General features: G+C 30.6%; 1 protein-coding gene across 9 annotated transcripts in view; it reads left to right on the top strand.

Moving 5' to 3' along the window:
- The window catches only part of LOC100883300 (Myosin heavy chain-like), a 132,067-nt gene that overhangs the window by 57,625 nt on the left and 52,426 nt on the right, over positions 1-22,016 (top strand). For 8 of the 9 annotated variants that reach the window (XM_012294157.2, XM_012294155.2, XM_012294153.2 and 5 more), the window contains 11 exons: positions 3,742-3,930; positions 4,001-4,177; positions 5,319-5,519; positions 5,738-5,890; positions 6,041-6,624; positions 6,738-6,920; positions 7,788-8,050; positions 8,124-8,286; positions 8,670-8,844; positions 9,466-9,624; positions 10,009-10,224. In XM_012294157.2, coding sequence (XP_012149547.2) covers positions 3,742-3,930; positions 4,001-4,177; positions 5,319-5,519; positions 5,738-5,890; positions 6,041-6,624; positions 6,738-6,920; positions 7,788-8,050; positions 8,124-8,286; positions 8,670-8,844; positions 9,466-9,624; positions 10,009-10,224 — 2,463 coding nt within the window. Of the gene's footprint in view, positions 1-3,741; positions 3,931-4,000; positions 4,178-5,318; positions 5,520-5,737; positions 5,891-6,040; positions 6,625-6,737; positions 6,921-7,658; positions 7,681-7,787; positions 8,051-8,123; positions 8,287-8,669; positions 8,845-9,465; positions 9,625-10,008; positions 10,225-22,016 lie in introns of those variants that run through there. The other variant, XM_012294163.2, reaches the window with a different exon arrangement.

Here is a 22,016-nt window from a genome sequence, read left to right as displayed (position 1 = left end):
TCACACTTTCTATATTTCGAAATTCTCCATTTGATATTCAATTTAACTTAAAGCCTTATTTTTATGATTTAACAATTTTGGTACCGGGTCGTAAAAAAACAGAAATTTTATTTCCAGTAAATCTAGTATTAGATTTGCATATTGATTGGTTGATTCCGAAGTATAAATATCCGATAATTAGAATGTGATTTGGAGACAAAATTATTACAGCATGACAATTATAGTATGTTAATTTGAAATTTCAACATTATATTAATATCCTTGATGATTATTATAAATGGTCAATTACTGTATCCACCCAAATAATAAATTACTCCAATTAAATAACTTTTAATAAATTAATCACAGTATTCGTTAACAATTTTAATCAGTGTAACTATTATGGACAGATAAGAAATTATGGAAATTATCGGTGTATCATTTTTGAATTATCGTCTGATTTGTCCGTAGACTTTTATGTGAACCTTGGAATTTTAAAAGTGTTCTATTTGATTAAGGTCAGGTACGTAAAGGCGTTATGCAAATGGCAGTATTAGGCGTACGAAACCGGTATTAAACGATCCTGACGTTTCGAACGATGTCGATTATTTAAACGACAGTTCGATATTTTCGTTACAAAATACGTCCCTCAGAGGAATTCCATTTTCGGCTTAGAAATGTTATAATTTATTCTCGATGGCTCGGACAGCAGCCTTATACGGTGCTTCTTAATTGGCAACAAGTTTGAATATTTCCTATGCATCAATATAAATGTGAATATAACAGTTATGAATATGGAGGATTAACTGGATGTGAAATAGCAATTTCAAAAGGAGAACGAAGGGGGACTTAAATCGACAGTTTTTTTTTTACTTTGTTTAATTGTATGATTATTTTATTTTGAAGGTTCATATTTTTTAATTTTTTAAGTTTCACAATTTTTCATTTACTAATTTTCTATTTTACAAGTTTCACATTTTTTCATTTACTAATTTTCAAATTTACCAGTTTCACATTTCTTGATTTACTAATTTTCATATTTATAGATTTTCTGATTTACTAGGTTCACATTTTTTCATTTACTAGTTTTTATATTTATAGATTTTCTAATTTACAAGGTTCACATTTCTACATGTACTAATTTTCATATTTATACATTTTCTAATTTACATGTTTCACATTCCTCCATTTACTAATTTTCAAATTTATGTATTTTCTGATTTGCAAGGATCACATTTCTCCATTTACTAATTTTCATATTTATACATTTTCTAATTTACAAGTTTCATATTTCTACATGTACTAATTTTCATATTTATACATTTTCTAATTTACAAGTTTCATATTTCTACATGTACTAATTTTCATATTTATAAATTTTCTAATTTACAAGTTTCATATTTATTCATTTACTAATTTTCAAACTTATATATTTTTTAATTTACCAGGTTCACATTTATTCATTTACTAATTTTCATATTTATAGACTTTCTAATTTACTAGGTTCACATTTATTTACTTACTAATTTTCATATTTATAAATTTTCTAATGTACATGTTTTATATTTCTCCATTTACTAATGTTCATTTTTATAGATTTTCTCATGTATAAGTTTCACAACTATTCATTTACTAGTTTCGAAATTTCCAGATTTTCTAAAAATCAATTTTAAAAAATGAATCTAGGTTAATGCAGTTCTCTCGTCCCCCATTACTTTATTCATGGATATTCACCTTCCACTACATACACCTTGACAAGGCATAGAATATCGTACCACGATAAGTACGCTTATAAATATAATCCTATAATTGTATAAGATCGTTTTAATTAAGCGGCTGACAAATCCTGATACAAATTAGTGCAGCGTTCGAACGAGGTTGGTCGTAAATGTCTTAAGAAAATGCTGACAGTAATTTTCACGGGCCAGGAACATTACACCTCCTATGTAGCACACGTTTGCTTACGAATACGCGTACGCATACAAATTAGCATAGTAATATACATATATTTTGGTCCAGTGTAAAACTTTTCGCTGGAAATTCCTTGGCAATGAACGAGTTATAAGTTGAAGGTGTGTCTTGACAACCTTGTGACGTTAGAGAGTTGCGACACTCTTCAGCCTGGAATGAGCTCAATATGAAATTCAATGTGAAATAAATTACAAACGTTTCGTTTTTCATTTGCAAACATTACCTATATGGAACATTACGATTTGAAATTATCATATTGGGATATGTGCCTAATTGCGGAGGCTTTGAGCCAGTTTACGTTAATTAAAAAATACCGCAATATAAACGTCGTATTATTTACATCGATATCTGTTGTCGAACAGTTTTTATCGATATAATTTGGCGCAATTTCGGGGCCCGTTTACGCCCCTGTCACGGTGTTTGACGTCACCCTAACCTAGTTTTTGCGAAACGATTTTCTTACGGACGCTGTCGTTTCGTGGTAAATAATTGAATAATTATATCACCGTATTACAAGCTTGAAAATTTCGTGGTGTCAAAATTGATTTGAAAATAACGAAAGGGCTCGTAGGTATGAATTTATTCTTTTCATACTATATCAGATCATTTTGTGATATAATATACATTTTGTACAGCAAAGATTTATAATCAATTTAAGTGATACAGTTCCATAAGCATTTCTTAAAATTTTGGATTAAAACTCCTGTTAAAATCAACAAAAGCATAATGTATACTCTTCTATAAATATTTATAACATAATAACGTATTAAAATTGTTAATTTTTATTTTGGATCTTATTTGTCAATGATTACATCTAATTTAAATGATTTCATTTGTATTTAATTGTGTATGTATTCTCTTTTATTGATAATTTTAATATTCTACTTTTGATGATAAAGACTTTATAGCCTAGTACGTTGCTCTTCTATCCATGATGGCACTTTAGAAAATAAAAAGCTGTGATGGGGCACGTGCAGTCTGTGGACACAGCGTTTATGTCTTCTTTTAGAGTTTAGTACCATCTTTCTGCACCCTTATGCATAATGAACCTGTTAGCAGCGAGTAACAAGTAGTCAAGATCTTTTTATTAGGTGTCTGGGAAAATTGATTAGCTCTTGTATGAGACAAATAAGTACCCTTGTATGTTCCTCATGAAACTTGCAGTAATTATAAACATGTATAACATTATAATTAAATCACTAAATTTAAGAATTCTTACTTATTTTATTTTAAGGTTCGTTACATTCATTAGAAACTTTTGAAGTTGATTTGTGTGCAGATGAAATAAGAAATAATCTAATTTCTTTATGTTATTATAATACCAACATAATAATATATGTATATAATATATCTAATGCACATATTATTGTATTATTATACTTGTTGCGTTAATAATATTATTACAGTTTGTTTTAATATTTTCATATGTGTATAATATTCATAATATATACACATCGGCTGACAAAAAATTTTATATATTTGTTTTTTAGGAAGTTTGTTTATTTCATTCAATTTTATTTTTTCATTTAGAATTACAAGAACATTTAATTATGCACAATAACACAGAATTTAATAAATAAAAATGCATGAAATACCTTTATAAAAAATATGTTTCTTTCCTTAAGGCATAAAAATTAAGACAAATGAAATTTTTGTATAAAGAATCTTTTTTCCAAAAGATGTACAGCCATAAATATTCATATAAATGTATTATATATATTTACAAGATAAAAATGTTTATTTAGAAGGTGAATATTAATAGAATTATTCTCTTTTTTTGTCGAAACGCAGGCACGGTCGGAAGAACATCTCGCACAAGAACAAGCATGGCTAAGCTCGGAAAGGATTTGGTTGTTGCATCGGGGTGGTTTCACCCCGGCGACAAAATGCGGCCCAGCAGATCCAGACACTGGAAAACTGAGAATTCGTTTGACTACTTCCGGCGAAGAACTTCTGGTTGACGAAGAAGATGTTGAAAAGGTAATCTATACGAAATGCATCAGTCTGACAACTAGGTTAAATAAAATTAATCGTTTATTTTGTTTCGCAGGCCAATCCCCCGCAGTTCGACAAGGCCGAGGAGCTCTCGCAATTACGCTTTCTCAATGAATCCTCTGTTCTCCACACACTGAGACAACGTTACGCCAGCAATTTAATACACACTTATGCGGGAGATAGCATGATCATAATCAATCCGGTGGCGCCACTCGCTATTTACTCGGAAAAGGCAAGTGCAATTTGTAAATTGCTATCTTTCTTCCGATATTCAACCAAATTATTCTATTATTCAATAATGTAGTCTTCAATTTGCCACTCGTCTTTTTAATTCAACCCTTCTGCACTATTTAGGGTTGCTATATGTAGACTTCTTCTTGTTAAAACAGTATTTTAATGTAATATATAATTCATAAAAAAAGATGTATTTAGTTGTTTAATTTTTTTATAGTTTTATGTCTTGAAAAAGTATTTGCAAAGTATTATAGTCCCAAAATTGTTATTCATTTTTTAAATTTAATCTTTGCACCTCATTTAGGGTTGTTAAATCTTACAATTCTCTTAAGGGATGTATTTTATTATAACTCTAAAATAATTTGAAATGCATTTATAAAATATTTATTATAATAAAAGTCATACTGTTTTCAAATCTATTAAAATATTTGAACAATGTCTACTACAAATTTCAAATTTAATCTTTCAAGGAAAACTTGATAACTGTATTCAGTCATTTTTTAAATTTCATTTTTAAGCTGTAAAATATTCTCTTGATATTGTGAAACCTGCGATTAAATAATTTCGTCGGGAATCTGAAGCTTGATCGTTATTACCCATGTAGTCAAGATTAGGGGTGTAAAGTGGAGAGTGTGAAGATACTACTTTAAAGGTAGCTAAGGGAAGAGATAAGAGTGGTGAAAGTGGAAAGACATGGTGGATAAGGTGGATAAGAGTAAAGTTCGTAGACGTAGAAAAAAGTTTCAAGTGTATATCGTACTCACAATGAAACCAGAGGGGTGGAAAGATCAAAGTTGAGTCTGGCACTATACTTGACAAATGATTTTCGTTTCTTAAAAATTTGTGCAAAATAGTATTATTCGTTACTAACAAAATTATTTTGAAACTTCATATTATTATATTATAAAAATATTCTTATAGAATTGAATTAATTAATATAAAAATTGTTATATCATTTTTTACATAATATAATTTAAATGAATACTTTGGTATTTTATACTGCCTTGAAGTAATTTTAATACTTTTTACTAAAGTAATTTACATACTTTTAATGTTTCTTTGAGGTTTATTATTTTATAGTTCATCTCTTTGACAAGTAATTGAATAAAATCATAAAATTATTTATTCTTTTGTTTCAGGTGGCACATATGTTTAGAGGATGCAAAAGCGAAGATATGCCACCACATGTTTATGCAATGGCACAAGCAGCTTACAGGGGGATGCTTGCAACTCGTAGAGATCATTCCTTGGTTTTTCTTGGTCGCAGTGGATCAGGAAAAACTACCAACTTCAAACATGCCCTTCATTATCTTGTATTGGCTGCAGGCACAGTTAACAAAGTAAATAGTTAATGCTGTATTTAATTTTTATTGTGCAAAATTTATACCACTAACTGCAGTGTACTGTCACATTTCATATGTAAATTTGAGATTCTTTCATAATTTTTATAATTGAATTAATAATTTTTATTTCTTTACTTATTATCTGTACAGTGAATTACAAAAGGCAATTGCAGTTGAATTTAATTTACATTGATTATTGTGTTTTCTGTTTGTAGATCTTGACTATTGAAAAATTGAACGCTCTTTTCACGGTGCTGGAAGCTTTTGGAAATAGCAGAACACACATGAATTCAAATGCAACACGTTTCACACAAATTTTCAGCCTAGACTTTGATCAGTCAGGCCAAATAGCATCTGCTTCTTTGCAGGTAAGAAATGTTAAATAAGCAAACTTATAATAAAATCAAAATTAGTGTTATATAAGAAATTTAAACATATTGTCCTCCATCCATAAAAAAAAACATCAAAAAATATATTGAAATAGCTTGTTATTCTAATCCTCCTCTTCTGTCCACAAGGTGTTGCTCTTGGAAAAATCCAGGATAGGCAGGAGAGTAAACGGGGATCCAACCTTCCACGCCATTTATCGTTTGCTGGCAGGTGCTGAGGGTGCACTGAGAAAAGAGTTGCACCTTACTAATCTAGTCGCGGAAAACAATGCATTTATTACTCCACTTCAGAAACACGAAGACAAGCAACGTGCTATGGTCGAGTTCAATCGAATTGTGGCTGCATTTAGGATCCTCGGTGTTTCTGAAACGGACGAAAAAGTTATTTGGCTGGTACTTGCCGGTATTTATCATCTGAGTTGCGCCGGTGCTGTTAAAGCCGGCACCAGTTCCCAAAGTCGATGGCAATTCGCGAGAGTAGAGTGTGCTGAGAAAGCTGCCACACTTTTGGGTACTACGGTCGAGGAATTGAGTAGAATAGTGTTTTCTTCTAACGGAGGTGGTGCTGGTACACCGAGTACTCCGAGACCTGCTCTTCGAACACCCAGTCCGACGGAGCAGGGCAAAGATATTATGGGTTTGGATGCCCTGGAAGGTCTCCTTATTGGACTCTATTCCGAAGTGTTCCACTGCGTAGCGGCTCTTATTAATAGGTACTTTGCTTTCTGCAAATTTTCATTATGTACAATATGACAGGATAACTGATATAATAAAATATTTTCAAGTTTACATTATTAGAAATGAAACTTGTTTTTTGTGTTAACAGATCCATATCATCCTCCATACACACTGTGTCGTCCTTGTTGCTGTGCGATTCTCCAGGTTTCCAGAATCCAGCCTCTTGTGGACGACAGACTGGTGCTACTTTCGAAGATCTTTGTCACAATTATTTGCAGGAACGACTGCAGTTGCTGTTTCACCATACCACACTAGTAGCACCCAAAGACAGGTACTGTGTAATATACTTGTACAAATTAGAATCTCCTCATTAATGAAATCATTTATGCATCATCATTTATGTATCACTTTCTTCATGCGTAGATTGTAATGATTGTACAGTTTTTCAAGGTTTTATGAGAAGATATATAAGTATATATATGTATAATTAATCATAATATCAAGTGGATCATTTGATACCAAGGGTGATTATAATTATTTGTTTTTAATTACTTGTACACAAAAAGCAACTAATAAGAGAAAGAAGCAATAGAGTTAGTAGAATAAAATTTATAATAAATTAAGTGATTATTAAATTGCAACTGAACAATTATAAAATTTGTAAGGCTGACATTACTTAAACTAAATTACAAGTTATCTATAACAGAATTTTCATTAAAAAGGAAGGTATTTTTGCTTCATCATATACTTCTTTTGAATATAAAATCAGGTTCTTTTTAGTTTGCAAGAACAATCACTGATTAGTTTTAATAAATCTTTATTTGTCACTCATTAATTTTTATGCCTCATGTAAAAGTATAGTATGTTAATTCTAATAGTATTGCTATACGGTCTTGATAGGGCTGATCGAATCATTATAAATTCATGTTAATTACACCTGCTGTTGTCAGATCTCCGACTACGAATACATTTAAATAATAATTAAACAATATTTCACTGTGACTGTATTTTTTTTATTTACTTTTGGATTCTAGCTTGCAACAGTTATCGAGGTATTACTATACTCTTGTCTGATCCTGAACCTCAAAGAAGTAATAATACTTATATTAATCATTCATTTCGCTCAAAACATATGGCTTTTGATAAAATCCATATAAGTTATAATTAATAAAATTAATCGGTTCGATTTCGAATCCAGGTACGTTCAAGAAGGTATCGACGTCGATTACGAAGACGATTGTGACGAAGATGGTATCGGATCACCTCAGGGTTTAATTTCGCTGTTAGATCGTGGAAGTTCACAAGGCGCGACAATGTTGCGAACTAGCCAAAGTGACCTTAGCGGAAGTAGACAAATGGAACGGAAAGGACTTTTATGGTTATTGGACGAAGAGACAGTGTGTCCTGGCGGTAGCGACGAAACGTTCCTTGATCGATTGTTTTCGCATTATGGAGATCGAGGTATGTCTCAGTTTTTGTATAACCATTTATCAAGCGATGACATAAATATTCCTTCTTTTTTTTCTTTTTAAAGATCATCAAATGCTTCTACGGAAAGCACCCGGAAACAATCAGTTTGTTTTACAACATTTACTGGGTACCAATCCTGTACTCTACACAGCCACAGGGTGGCTCAAAGCAACTCGAGAAAATCCTGTTACTAAAAGTGCCATTACAATTTTGCAAGAAAGTTCGAGGTATCTTTTCTACATTTTTAAATACTTTCGAATTTTATAAATAAATTAAACCTTCATAATTGGATGTAGCTATCCAGATTATCACTTAGATTCCTGACTAGTTAATATTTATTATAAAATTTCATTTAAAAAAAAATAATTTTGCTTCCCAACTTAATTCACTAATTTTTTTGTTTTTTATCTTGGAATAAAAGACAATTTAAATAAAAGAAATAGAAGAAAATTTGTCATGTGTACTTATTATATGTACTATGTAAAATTTGTATTCTGTATTTACACAATCTTTTCTTATTTTAAAACAAGAGTATAAAAGTAACTCTTGTAAAATCAGTTCAAAATTGAGGTATATCAGAAAGTAATGGTATACTTTATCTCAATATCAGGGAAGATGTCAGCATGTTATTTGTCAGTGCACGCGGAGCTGGAGTTTCTGGAGCCTTATGCAGTTCGATGCCTGGTTTGGAAGGTTCGCAGTCTTTAAGGAGAGCTTCTAGTATACGAAGAACATTCACTGCTGTGAAGAGGAAAAATATTTGTTTGCAGGTCAAATTTACTGTTGTAAGTAAACCACATTATATATAAATACGTTTAAATAGTGTTTAGACTATAGGTGCTTATAATTTTATGACATATCAAGGATTTATAAATAGCATTCCATTCTGAATATTCATCTCTTACGTATTTTACTTTCTTTACATAGATTGAGTGATTAATGTATATTCTACTGACTTTGCGTAAACATCTATAGTTTAACTATGATATAATACGTACAGAGTCAATATAATGCCACTGAATACTCTTACATGATAACTGTATAACATAAAGTAATAAATTCATCTATCTATCCCATAATATTTCTTGATTTTAAGAATACGTTTACGTATGAAAGATAAAGTCACGTGTTATGTTATATATTACGTTATCATTAAGCAATGACTCAGCTGACGTAAGTGTAGGAATAATTAGAACTAAATTATCCTTCGTTCTATCAACGAGATAGATGCAGAGTTGAAAATGTACATTGAATTAAGATGCACATTATTCTGGTATCATTTGCTGTTTTTGTTTATTACTTTTGTTGTTGGTTTGTGCATAACAAAGGCAAGAATCAAATGAAACTTTATCTTCTTAAATGGACTATTTTGTAAAAAAATAAACGATTGATGTCATTGTTTACAGGATGGACTGATTGAGACTTTGCGAAGAACGCGGGTTAAATTCATCCATTGTATACTTCCCCAACACAATGCTGGGTGCACAGATAATAAGAGCCTGTTGTCTGTGAAGTCAAACCAAAGCGAGGACAGTGTTATCAATGTACCCCTTTTGCGGTCACAGGTGAATATTTTATACTTGAAACGTATAGTTATAATTTAAAAATATATTATAGGTCGTTACCTTTCAGTTTCTGGTTTTTTAAATTTTAAACAATTTCTACTTTAACTATAAATTATTTATGAATACAACTGTATGGAAAATAGTAGAATTTAAATATACATATAATAAAATTTATTTCAGTTTTTTTTCATAATGTAAATAGTTCAAGGAACAAAATAAATCTTATTTTAAATGAACTTTTTTAGTTACAAAAATTGAGAAGTACAGAAAAAATGAGTAATACAAATCAGAACATGAATAATACAAAGCACAATAGACATGTTTAGTCTTTTTAGTTTAAAGATCATATGTAATATACTAACAAATTTTTTGTTTATTTTGCAGATTCGCGGTAGTCAAATAATTGACGCTATTCGGCTGCACAAGGTCGGATTCCCTAAATACATGGCTGTCAGTGAATTCAGAAGACGATTCAGTTTATTATCAAGCGACGTAAATGCTCGACCAGGTAGTCCTGTTGCCGATGAACGTCGTGCCGTTGAAGACATGATGCTCACCATTGATGTTGATCCAGCTTTGTATCGTGTTGGTCAGAGTCAGGTAAGTTTTGCTTGCTTGTTCATTACATATTTTAATGCTGAGGAACAGTGTAACTTTCATACATTTTCTCAAATTGTTTATATATACATGTACATCTAAGTACAACTATAATATTATTAATATTTGAAGCAGTACAATTTTTATAAACATATCTTAAATTGGCGTTTAAGTTTTTAAGTGTACTTGTATAAGTTTTAATTTAATTTATGAAATCATTTATATGATTATTTCTGAAATTCTTTTAGATTATTCTAAAGTTAGTACTTTATTAATATCAGTAAATTGTTAAGGGTTTAAACAGTAGGGTAGGGGAAAGATATATAAAATAAATTAAGACATGAAATCTGTAATTTCAAGTTTTTTTCTAAACTTGATTAAATAGAGTCGAGAAATGCAGCTAAAATATTTTACTTGAGTTATTATTCTAAAACATTCCATAGCAGCGTGAAGAATTTTTTAATTACAAATTAGTTACACAATATTAAGATTCTATTTTTTTTCATCATTAATATGTTCAAATTAATTTCTCAAATATAAGTCTCCTTTATACTGATTATGTAGAGTATTCATTTTTAAATATCAGAATATTTTGCTTACATGTAAAATAATCTTCCAGTATTTAAGAATGAAATCACTCCTTCACAGTTGATCAATTTACGTATCTCCTAATATAATCATGCCTTAAATTTCCAATACATTCATTTCACTTTAAGAGAGGTACTTTCACTTTCTTCTAAACTTTCTTAAAAATCTCTTTCATCCACCACATGCCCAAATGAAGAGTCCACAGCATATATAATACACATGTTTGCAAACTAGTTGCACTGCTGGTTTTAAATATCAATGGCGACACAGATATATGTTATTCAATATCGCCTGGAGTCACAGGTGTTCCAGCACTTCCGCAATTCACTGTGGCTCATCTGATCATGATTATACTTTTGTTAACAAATAGTGATGTGATGGAATACCTCACAAGTAGATTCGACTATTTATTTATTGGATTAAGCGTTTCTGTAAATAAAAACAGTTTTAAGTACACTCGAACTTGAACGAGATTGATTGGAACTTTCAATCACTGCTTCAGGAAACGACGGTAATGCTTCCACATAGATCAGAACAGTGGTTCTCAACTTTTTTATGAATATCACTAAAATCAAAATTTAATTTAAGATTTTGAAGTATGTAGAAATTTGTGAGAGATTATATACTTAATTATACTACTATTGTATATAGTTATTTAATTTTTATTAGTCTAATTATATACTGTGTTAGAATTATGGTGTGGTTAGGTGGTGATACAGTGCAAGACTGTGTATAACATGTGGTGATATAATGCAAGGTTATCTAACGTGGCGATATAACGCGAGTCTAGAATATTAATATTATTTTTACACATTTCATTTAACTTGTTTTACTTGTTATTATTATTGATTATTGTATTTTAGTAATTTTACTTCATTTTTTTTCTTATTAGTTATTATTGTACTTCACTTATTTTATATAATTATACTATAATTATTCTACTACTTATACACATTTTATTTGTATTTTTTTTTTGCTTTCTTAATCTGTATATATTGAACTTGATCTCATCTCCAGTAACAATACACGGTTAAAACAATTCGTTTTCCTACGGAGAATCACTTGGCGCGATTTCGGTCAACTTTCTCTGTGAATTCGATTACCGTTTAGTTACTTCGATTTAAGATCAGTATCGGTGATGTCGATCGGAACGATCCAATCAATTATTCAGGCGAATCTAATGCATCTAGGAGATCTAAAAAAACTTTAATACATCTAGATCTTATCATCGTGATTTAAACAATCTGAACGAATCTGATCGAAATGTATGAGCATACAATGTTACTAAAGTAGAACAGGGTTGAACGCTTCCTTTTCTGTACAAGAGATAAGATTATATCGTAGGAAATAATTAATTATTAGAAATAAATGATACTCTGTCGACAAGGTATTTGATCAATTACTTTTAGCAATTGTGTTTCATGCTAATTTGAAATTTTGTAAATGGGAATTTTGTTGGGTTGGATTTTTGCGAAGTTAGAAATTTGGGGATTTTGGAAATTTGAGATGTAGGTAATTTTGAAATTTGGTAATTTAATTAAATGATTTGGGGATTTGGAAGTTTAGGAGTTTTAGAATTTAGAGATTTGGAAATTTGGGAATTTGGTGATTTTTGAATTTGGCAATTTGGGAATTTGGTTATTTTTAAACTTGGTGACTTTGGAACTTTAGTAATTTGGTGATTTTTTAATTTAGTGATTGCGAAATTTGGTGATTTTCGAATTTACAGATTTTCGAATTTAGTCATTTCGAAATTTGGTAATTTTCGAATTTAGTGATTTTTGAATTTTGGTGATTTTTTAATTCTGGTCATTTTTGGATTTTGGTGATTTTCGAATCTAGTGATTTTTGGATTTGTGATTTTCGAATCTAGTGATTTTTAAATTTTGGTGATTTTCGAATCTAGTGATTTTTGGATTTGGTGATTTTCAAATCTAGTGATTTTTGGATTTGGTGATTTTCGAATTTAGTGATTTTTGAATCTAGTGGTTTTTGGATTTGGTGATTTTCAAATCTAGTGATTTTTGGATTTGGCGTTTTTCGGATTTGGTGATTTGCGGATTTAGTGATTCTTGAATCTAGTGATTTTTGGATATGATGGTGATTTTCGAATGTAGTGATTTTTGGATATGGTGATTTTCAAATCTAATGATTTTTCGATTTGGTGATTTGGAAATTTGGTCATTTTTGAGTTAGAAGACTGTGAAATGTTTAATGTTCACATCTGGTGATTTTTGAATTTGAATATTTATCAATTACAAATTGGAAAGTTGTGAATTCAAAAATTTAAAGATTTTGTATTCCAAGAATCTGATAATTGTTAGAATTAATTAATTTTTTGATTTCGTAATTAGAAAACGTAAATTTCTGAATCTACAAAAGTACAATTTTTGCTATTTTTAACACACGGTAGTTTGAGAAATCCTCAAACAAAAAACATATCGAACCTACAGAACGAGTTATAAGATCGACTGTTCACTTTCCGCGGTACCGAATGTCCACTTCCCGTTGCGAGAATTAATACGAAGCTGCGGGCCACGTACGATTTTGTTTGTCCGCGAAAGTGCAAAAGGGTCGAATATCTCTTTCTTTCGAAAAAGATAAAAAAAAAGCGACACGCGCTAGTAACTTTCTCGTGGCCCACATAGAAATCGTTGCACTCTTCAGAACCTCTCCTTGTTCGCAGAACTCATGTTCCTCGGGGCCTTTTCATCACGAAAGTGTTTCACCTTGTGCGTATGTGCGTCTTTTTTCTTTTTTACCTGTTCCCCTCTTTTATCGGGTCATCCCGTAGGCAGTCTCGTTGTTCTTTTTGAATGAAATCCATTTCGATCTTACAAATAAGAAGCATTCGACAGCTGCTGATAATTGCAGTCAGTTATCGGTTTGTTATCGCATAGGGGAAACGCAACATATTTCAAATGCTGATCGTTTGAAATATGCAAAAACTTGTTAACATTATCTACTTTATATCAACAAAAATAATTGACACGATTGATCTCTTAATCGATCATATTTATGGATGTACCTTTCATGTTTAATTTGAAGTTAAATTTTTGTATTGTTAGAAAAATAAAATAATATTTAAAGTTGTTTTACAGTCTACATCCTTAAAAAATTTAATTATTTTCTTGAACGATTAAATTGAAGCATTAATCAGATGAATATGATTTAATTTTTTTTATACAATAATAGTTTTATATGGAATGTTTTTAATGTTAATATATTTTTTGTTAATACCAAGTGATGGAAACATACATCAGTTCATTCCATTCGCTAGTAACCTATTTATCCGTACGATTACGTTAACGCAATATCGACAACAAAAAGTCGTTTCCAATGGAAAATACTTTTTTGTTTTGCATAATAAGTAGAATTGAATAAACATGGTGTAGGAATAATGTAGGTCATACATTATCAGTCAGTAAGTTGTATTATAAATTACAATGATACTAAATTAAGAACAAAAAATTTAAATAAATGAATAAATTTATAAATAAGCAAAGAAATAAGTATATAAGAATGTACTTGTAAATAAACATTTAGCACAAAAAATATAAATTAATATTTAATATAAAAATATACATAAATATTTAGTACATACAATATAAGTAACTACGTAGTACAAAAATATAAGTAAAATATTTAGTTCAAAAAGTAAAGGCAATATAAAAATGTAAATAGTCAGTTAGTACGGAAAACGTGAATAAATATTTATATTTGTGTATACAGCAACATAAAATATTACGTAAAAATAGTTACGTGGGAAATAAACGATGTACTGGTTAAAGAATAAAATTAGCGTACAGAATGTCTGTTGGAAAAATGAAGGTGAAAAGATAAAATAGAAAATAAATAAGTGAATATAATATGTAACTGTCATGCAATCGACGATGACCGTTTCCAACAGTAAATACATAAGTCGTACTATTGAAAATGAAAACGAAATGTACTACGTTACGCTTCGTTAACTGTAGATTATTTCATTCGGTTTAGCGTAGTAGCGTAAATCTTCCAATTCTTTGCTTTTCTCCTTTTATCCATTGAAATACCTTAACATATTCCCTCTTGTCCTCTATTTTATCAACAAATTTCTCACTTTCCATGTATTTTATCTGAAAGTTTCATAGGGGTTGATGTATTTTCATTATTGACGATGTTAAATTTCAAGAATGGTTTATTTTTCATATTAAACAATAAGAGTTTCAAATTTAAATATTAGATCAGTTTTATCTTTATTAGTAAAAAAGTTAAATTTAAAAGTTTCGTGTTCAGACTTTCGTTTATTCGTGTAGTTTCGATATTGTCCGAAGTTTGCCGAACTACAAAGGAAATCCGAATCAAACGTAAACATAAAATTCGTTTTTTTTTGTTATAAAACTTTTACCGATTTTATTTGTGACATTTTTCTGATTAAAATGAGCCCAAACATAACGTAATTCAAAACATATTTACTTGTACTAATCCTTTTGATAATATTGAATATTCAGTATAGCAATATTGGCGGTAAACGAACGATACATCGGGTAATATCGTTTTTCTTCGGCACTATTCGGATAACCACGTGATGCGTCTGACAGTCAAAATCGTTGACTTATGGCTTTATGTCTTTACTCTAACATTTTATTTTCTGAGTTATGACAAGTAAATATACCTCGAATTACATCGTATTTAATCCCATTTTAATCAAGAAAATATGATGGAAACAGCTATACGAAAAAAGGACTGAAAATAAAAAAGCTATTTTCAACAATACAACAGGTTTGATCTTTGCAGATTGTCACAATCGTAGCGTCTCTTTTCAACTCACTATCCTTTTCCGCATTCAAAACTTTCGTCAATTAAACCAGTAATTACAGTTCAAATTATATTGTGTTTGGTCTCATTTTAATCGCTAAACTATAAAAAATCTATTAGTAGAAGTTTAATAATATAAAAACTCCAACAACAAAGTTTTATATTTACATTGGTATCGCTTCGCAGATCTACTCGAACCCGTTTCATATTACGTTTTCTCCACGAGCGTATTTCCCCCTTCAGCAATGAAGATAATTTTTTCGGTTATATCATGTAGATCAATTTCGTTTATATCGAGAGTTCATTGTATATAATTATTCGTGTGCAGGTTCTGAATGTTCGTCGACAATATATGAGAATGTTTATCGCTTCGTGTCGGTAAAACAGCTATTGAATCCGTAAGTAGAAACGGTTCTCAACGGAATAAATTTAGAAAGTATATCATAAATACCGTGCGACGCTTTGAAAGCACGATTGAAGCGGGTTTTACGAATGCCATACGGAAAACTTTCAATTGGTTTGACAGATCGAAAATGACACGTGAAGTAGAAAGTACTGTAAGAGTACTTAACGTCTTCGAGTTTCTTTCTCTTTTTTCATCCGTTAATAATTAACCTCTTGCACTTCGATTTATTCTATTGATGCGTTAGCTATAACGAGGTATTCATAGGTACAATGTCGAGGCGGCTTAAGAAAGTTAAAATGCCATGTCTGTTTTACATTTAACGATCCTTTGCTGTGTAAATTACAGGTAGACTTGTATTAGACATCCAGTTATTAGAATATAAGAAAGTACATTTAATTTGTTGAAGTAAAATGTAGGAAAATAAAATATGATTTGCTAAAATAAAATATGTGGGAATAAAATATAATTTATTAAAATAAAGTGTAGAAAAATATAATATAATTTATTAAAATAAAGCATACAAAAATATAATATAATTTACTAAAATAAAGCATACAAAAATGAAATATAATTTATTAAAATAAAGCATACAAAAATAAAATACAATTTACTAAAATAAAGTGTAGGAAAATAAAAGACAATTTACTAAAATAAAGTGTTAGAAAATAAAATATAATTTACTAAAATAAAGTGTGAGGAAATAAAATACAATTTACTAAAATAAAGTGTGAGAAAATAAAATTAGTAAATCTAGAGGTTATAAAAACGTGAAAAAGTGCAATTAGGTATTGAAACTTGTGAACCGGTGAGTTGTTAACGCTTGTATTAGATCTGGATGGATTTTAGCGCAGCGGTCTATTCGTGGCGCCAAGTATCGATTAGTGTAATCGAACAGCGAATTATTTGCGATGCCAGACACGCTCGAATCGCAGGCACACACGATCAACGGTCACATTTCCGCTATGGAAACCTTACTCCGGATATTTCGGGACTCGAGACTCCTCGCTGCACGTTTCAACAGAACCGATCGTATTCAAATAACCCCATGTGCCCGTTATCGATTATACAGGCCAGTAGTGTGCACTAACGGAGAGCCTTGGGGCCCTGAGGCCCTGGCGACCCCCAAACGTTAAGGCGAAATTGCAAAATGTAATAAAAATATTTTTTTAATTATTAAATTAAAAATAATTTATTAATTATTTAATTTAAATTAATAAATTAATTTATTAAATTTATTAATTAAAATAATAATTTTCGGTTCATGTTTTGTTATACCTTGTGAAATAATTTAAGAGTAATATCGCAAATTAATAACAATAATATTAAGAATAAATAATTTAAGAATACAAGAAACTCCATATATTGCATGGTCCTAGGAATTTTTTTCAAATTTACAAATTTTGAAATTGGCAATATAGAGAGAAATACTGTGAAATATTAAGAAATTTGTTAACTTTTAAATTGGGAAGTATGTACTCCCAATATTTGTAAGTTTCTAATTTTTTAATAATACAAATATTCAAATATTAAACATGTAAGAGTGCAAATTTAAAAACTTGTAAAATTGTAAATGAGGAAGTGAGAAATTTTAAGTTTTTAGAAAATTGAAAATTTAGAATTTTAACATTTTAAATGTAATGATAGTAATAAGTAATTAATATCATCATATGGTGTACTGTATGTCGGCTGTTTTTACCGTAACGGTTGATGTTAATTTAATGTTTCCACTTAACTCATCAACGATCGGTCTGGTCATCCATCTTTATCGGACCTCATTAATTCAACTGTTTTGCGCCAGTTCGATTTTTTTATAATACAATATTATAAACTTTCTCAGTCAGGTACAACTTTCGTGATCTTAATCGTACTTTCTCTTATGTCAACAAATATCATTTCATATCTCTGCCTTATATCAAATGTAAACATTTCATATTTTAATGAAACTTTAATAATTAATTATGTTGTCAATAAGTAGTCAATACTTCTTTTCATTTGTTGTTTGTATTTTTTTATTTAACAACATGTGCTCTATTTTACAATTTATTCATTGTTCAACTAAATAATTTTATTATTTTATAAAATGATAATTATTTTCTCAGAGTTTTCAATTTATATAATTTTTAATATAAAAATGAAATTTATAAAATCAATGTTCATCAATTTTATTAATATCCTGTTTCTCTTTAAATAAATGAAATACGTGTATTCATATAAATTTTATTACTTTTTAAAATAACAATCATATATTTAATAAATAAAACTTAGGGACATTGTATGATTAAATTTTTAATTTTATTAAAAGTAATAATTTTATTTTATTTAAAATAATAAATTATTTAATTTGTCATGCAGTTAACAAACTTAGCTATTTATTTAAATAATTGAACAATAAAAATTAATTACAAAAACAGATACATCGTCTTTATTCATGAATTATTCAAATGAATTAATAAATTAATCAATAACCGAATAACCCTAAATAACAGAACAAATTAAATACTTTATCCTTCCGCAATTACCTCCAAAAATTCTCTTATCTCCGAGAGTTCTTTTCGCAAACAAGAAAAGTTTCAATACGTGACACACGAAAGTGTCCGAGGGAAAAGTGAGTGCAAAATAAACGCGCGAGAAGGAGAACGTTGAAAACATTGCGGAATGTGTCGTTAAAGAAGGTTTACGTAACGAGCGAACGCGTACAAACGGAATAAAAATAAAAAAAGGCTGAAAAAGGAGAGAAAAGAGGGTGGCAGAGAAGAAACGGTAATGGCTTTTGGATGGACGCCTCGAAAGAAAAAAACGTGGCCGAGATCGCATTTTAACTAATGTCTCTAACGAGACGTGGAATTTTCGTTTGGCAATGCTTGCACGGAGAATCGATTTTCCGAGTTCTGCTTAATGTCTCTGTACAGTCAACACCAATACTGAATCTGTTTCTTAGGGATTTTTGTGAATCCAATTTTATGTTGGATTATAAAGTTGGCGATATAGGGATTTCGGGATATAGGGACTTTTGGGATATAGGGATTTTTGGGGTTTAGGAATTTTTTGGAGCTAGGGATTTTTGGGGTTTAGGAATTTTTGGAGCTAAGGATTTTTGCGATCTAGGGACTTTTGGGATCTAGGGAATTTTGGAATATAGGGATTTTTGGATCTAGGGCTTTTTGGAATTTAGGGACTTTTTTGAATCTAGATATTTTTGGGACCTGGGGACTTTGGGATATAGGGAACTTGGAATATAGTGATTTTAGGTATCTAGGGAATTTAGGATAGATAGATTTTTGGGATATAGAGATTTGAGGATATACGAATTTGGTAATATGGGATTCGGGGTTCTTGAAATTAGAGGATATGGGGATATGGAAATCTAGGGGATTTTATAAGTACTAGAATTCGGTAGTATAGGATCTTAGTAATATAGGAATTTGGGAATATCAGAAGTTTGAAATATATAGAGAATCCTGAATATAGGGAATTATAAGAGGTTTCAAGATGTAGGAATTTCGTAATCTAGGGATTTGTAAATGTGCATATTTAGAACCTAGAAATTCTGGAATTCCGAAATTTCACATATCAAGAATTTTGAAACTAACAAATTGTTAACGTTACACTTTGCAAAATTTTAAATTTGCTATTTTGCATTCTGGAAAATTTGAATATACAAAAATTCACTAATCCAGAGACTTGAATATTTATAGAAAATCTAATAAAATATTCGTATTTGAAAATTCGAAGTTTTGAAGATTAGAACATTTGAAAATTAAAGAAAGATTCCGGAACTCGAAGTCTTGAAATATGAAAGTTCGGTAATAGAAAAATTGCGAAGTTTGCATATATGTATTTATGTAAAGAAAGTGCGTGTTGCAGTAGAGTGTACAGCTCGACTATTCATCACGGGACGGTAATGGAGAAACGCGACGAGTTTTAATTTAACTGGCTAACAAGCTAAGGTCAGGTTCGCACGACAAACACGTGACTGACCAGATCGTGATCGAGATCACGGAACTAGTAACATCGCTCCTTTTAATTGTTTTCGGTTATCTTATTAACGGGTTTAGACTGACAAATCAAACGGTGTTTACGCAAATTTACGATCTCTGTTAATTCCGCTTTGATTTTGATAAAAGTTTTAATTTAAAACTTTATGAACTGCTTCCGGAACTGTTTCGCATAGATACACGGTACTTCCGCCATATGAAATGCATATTGTATCGTAAAATGATCCGACGTAGTACGAAAAGAATAAATTTTCACCTACGAGCCTTTCGTTTTTATTTTCGAATCAATTTGACATCGCGAGATTTTCGAGCTTGTCCGTAATACGGAGCCATAATTATTCAATTATTTACCACGAACGACAGCGTTTGGGAGAAAATCGTGACGTTTCACAAAAGCTAGGTTAGGGCGACGTTCGAAGGCACCGTAGCAGGGGGCGCCGAAACGTAGACGGGCCCCGAAATTGGGGCACCGAAATACATCAGCGACAACGGAAGGAGCCCCGTAATACGGACAATAACGTCCGTTTTTATTTTATTAAACACATCGCGAACATTGAATTTTACTTAAAAACATTGCTCGTTAAAAAGTGTTAGAATAATGTGATGTATATGCGTTCGTAAAACGTGCATTAGTGCACCGAATTCGTCAACTAGTGGCGCTTTATTGGTTTGCCACTAAATTCGCGTTTATTGTGTCCTGTATTTTGTTGCACTGTTCAAGTGGGTTGCTACATGCGGAAATGTTGCAACACGTGTACGGTTCTAAACAAGTTTCTCTTTACTGTGTAAAATAGTTGTTCATACTTAAATAAATACTGTTTAAGTGTTTGTGTGAGTTATTATTGAAATCTTATCAAAAAGTGTTTGTTCAACAACAGATACTGGTTTGAAGAATATAATATTCCTGTAACGGTTTTTTAATTGTTACATACGATTTTGCAAATTAAGCACGTAAAGAACGTAAAGTGCGTGTTTATTATGAATCTACTAAATTTATTATGAAACATTGTGTACTATTTACGACCTTGAAAGATCGATCAGAATGAGGTATCGAGAAAAGTGGCATAACGAGATGGAATGCGAGGAACATATATTATTCTAAAGTACTTTGAGGGACATGTTTGATGTCCCTGGAGATATGCGCGCTCGAAGTGCCTGAATAATTCCGTGTTTGTCACGAGGCAGCTGCAAATGCAAAAACGTACGAAGTATGTTAAAAAGGAGGAAAGAGAACGTAAGAAATGAAAGCAAACGATGTTAAGAATCTCGATGTAGTCAGCACATCGATGACAACCCGCTAGGGAATCTCGTAAGATACTTCGTTGATATGATCTGTAAACTTAGTTAGTTTTGTGACGTAACCTGACATAATTTATTTATGAGTTTATTTATTAGTGTCCCTATAAATACGTGGGTATTGTATTTGTACTTGTGTGTATTTATATATCTATATATTTATATATTTATATATATATATATATGTGTGTATATTGAAGTATCTATAAACATGTGTGTATATGTGAATTTTTTTTAGCAACAATTAGAATACTCGAGGAGCAAAAATTTGAAGATCGGAGGAATAAAAAATTGAGAGGTTATGTTTGTAAACATCAAATTTGAAGATTTGACAGTTAAATAATTCTCGGTTTGTGAGGTTAGAAATTCAACAATGTCTAAAATTACAAAATTATGAATGCTAGAGTTTATTGAAAATGCAGGTATCCAAGGAGTTAACGTAGGAGTGAAATGAACGTTAATCAGCTTAAGAAGATCCGATGGTAATAAGATAGGAAGATAGGAAGATCAAAGACCCTGTTGGTAAACTGCATTCGCACAAGAAGTTCGTACAATGAACTTCTCACGCGTCCTTCCTCCGTTGCGGAAGCGGATGCGGCTTTCTGTTACGTTGTTGTTGTTACTCTTCTCGACTTATTCTGCGTGTTAGATACTTTATTTTAACGTGGCCGTTTAATTGCTCGCGCGAAAGGGAGCTGCGAGTCCTTTTCTTG

This window comes from Megachile rotundata, chromosome 8 (genome assembly GCF_050947335.1).
Source record: "Megachile rotundata isolate GNS110a chromosome 8, iyMegRotu1, whole genome shotgun sequence".
Lineage (NCBI taxonomy): Eukaryota > Metazoa > Arthropoda > Insecta > Hymenoptera > Megachilidae > Megachile > Megachile rotundata.
The sequence above is the reverse complement of the archived record's forward strand: the minus strand, read 5'-3'. Positions and strand labels throughout refer to the sequence as shown.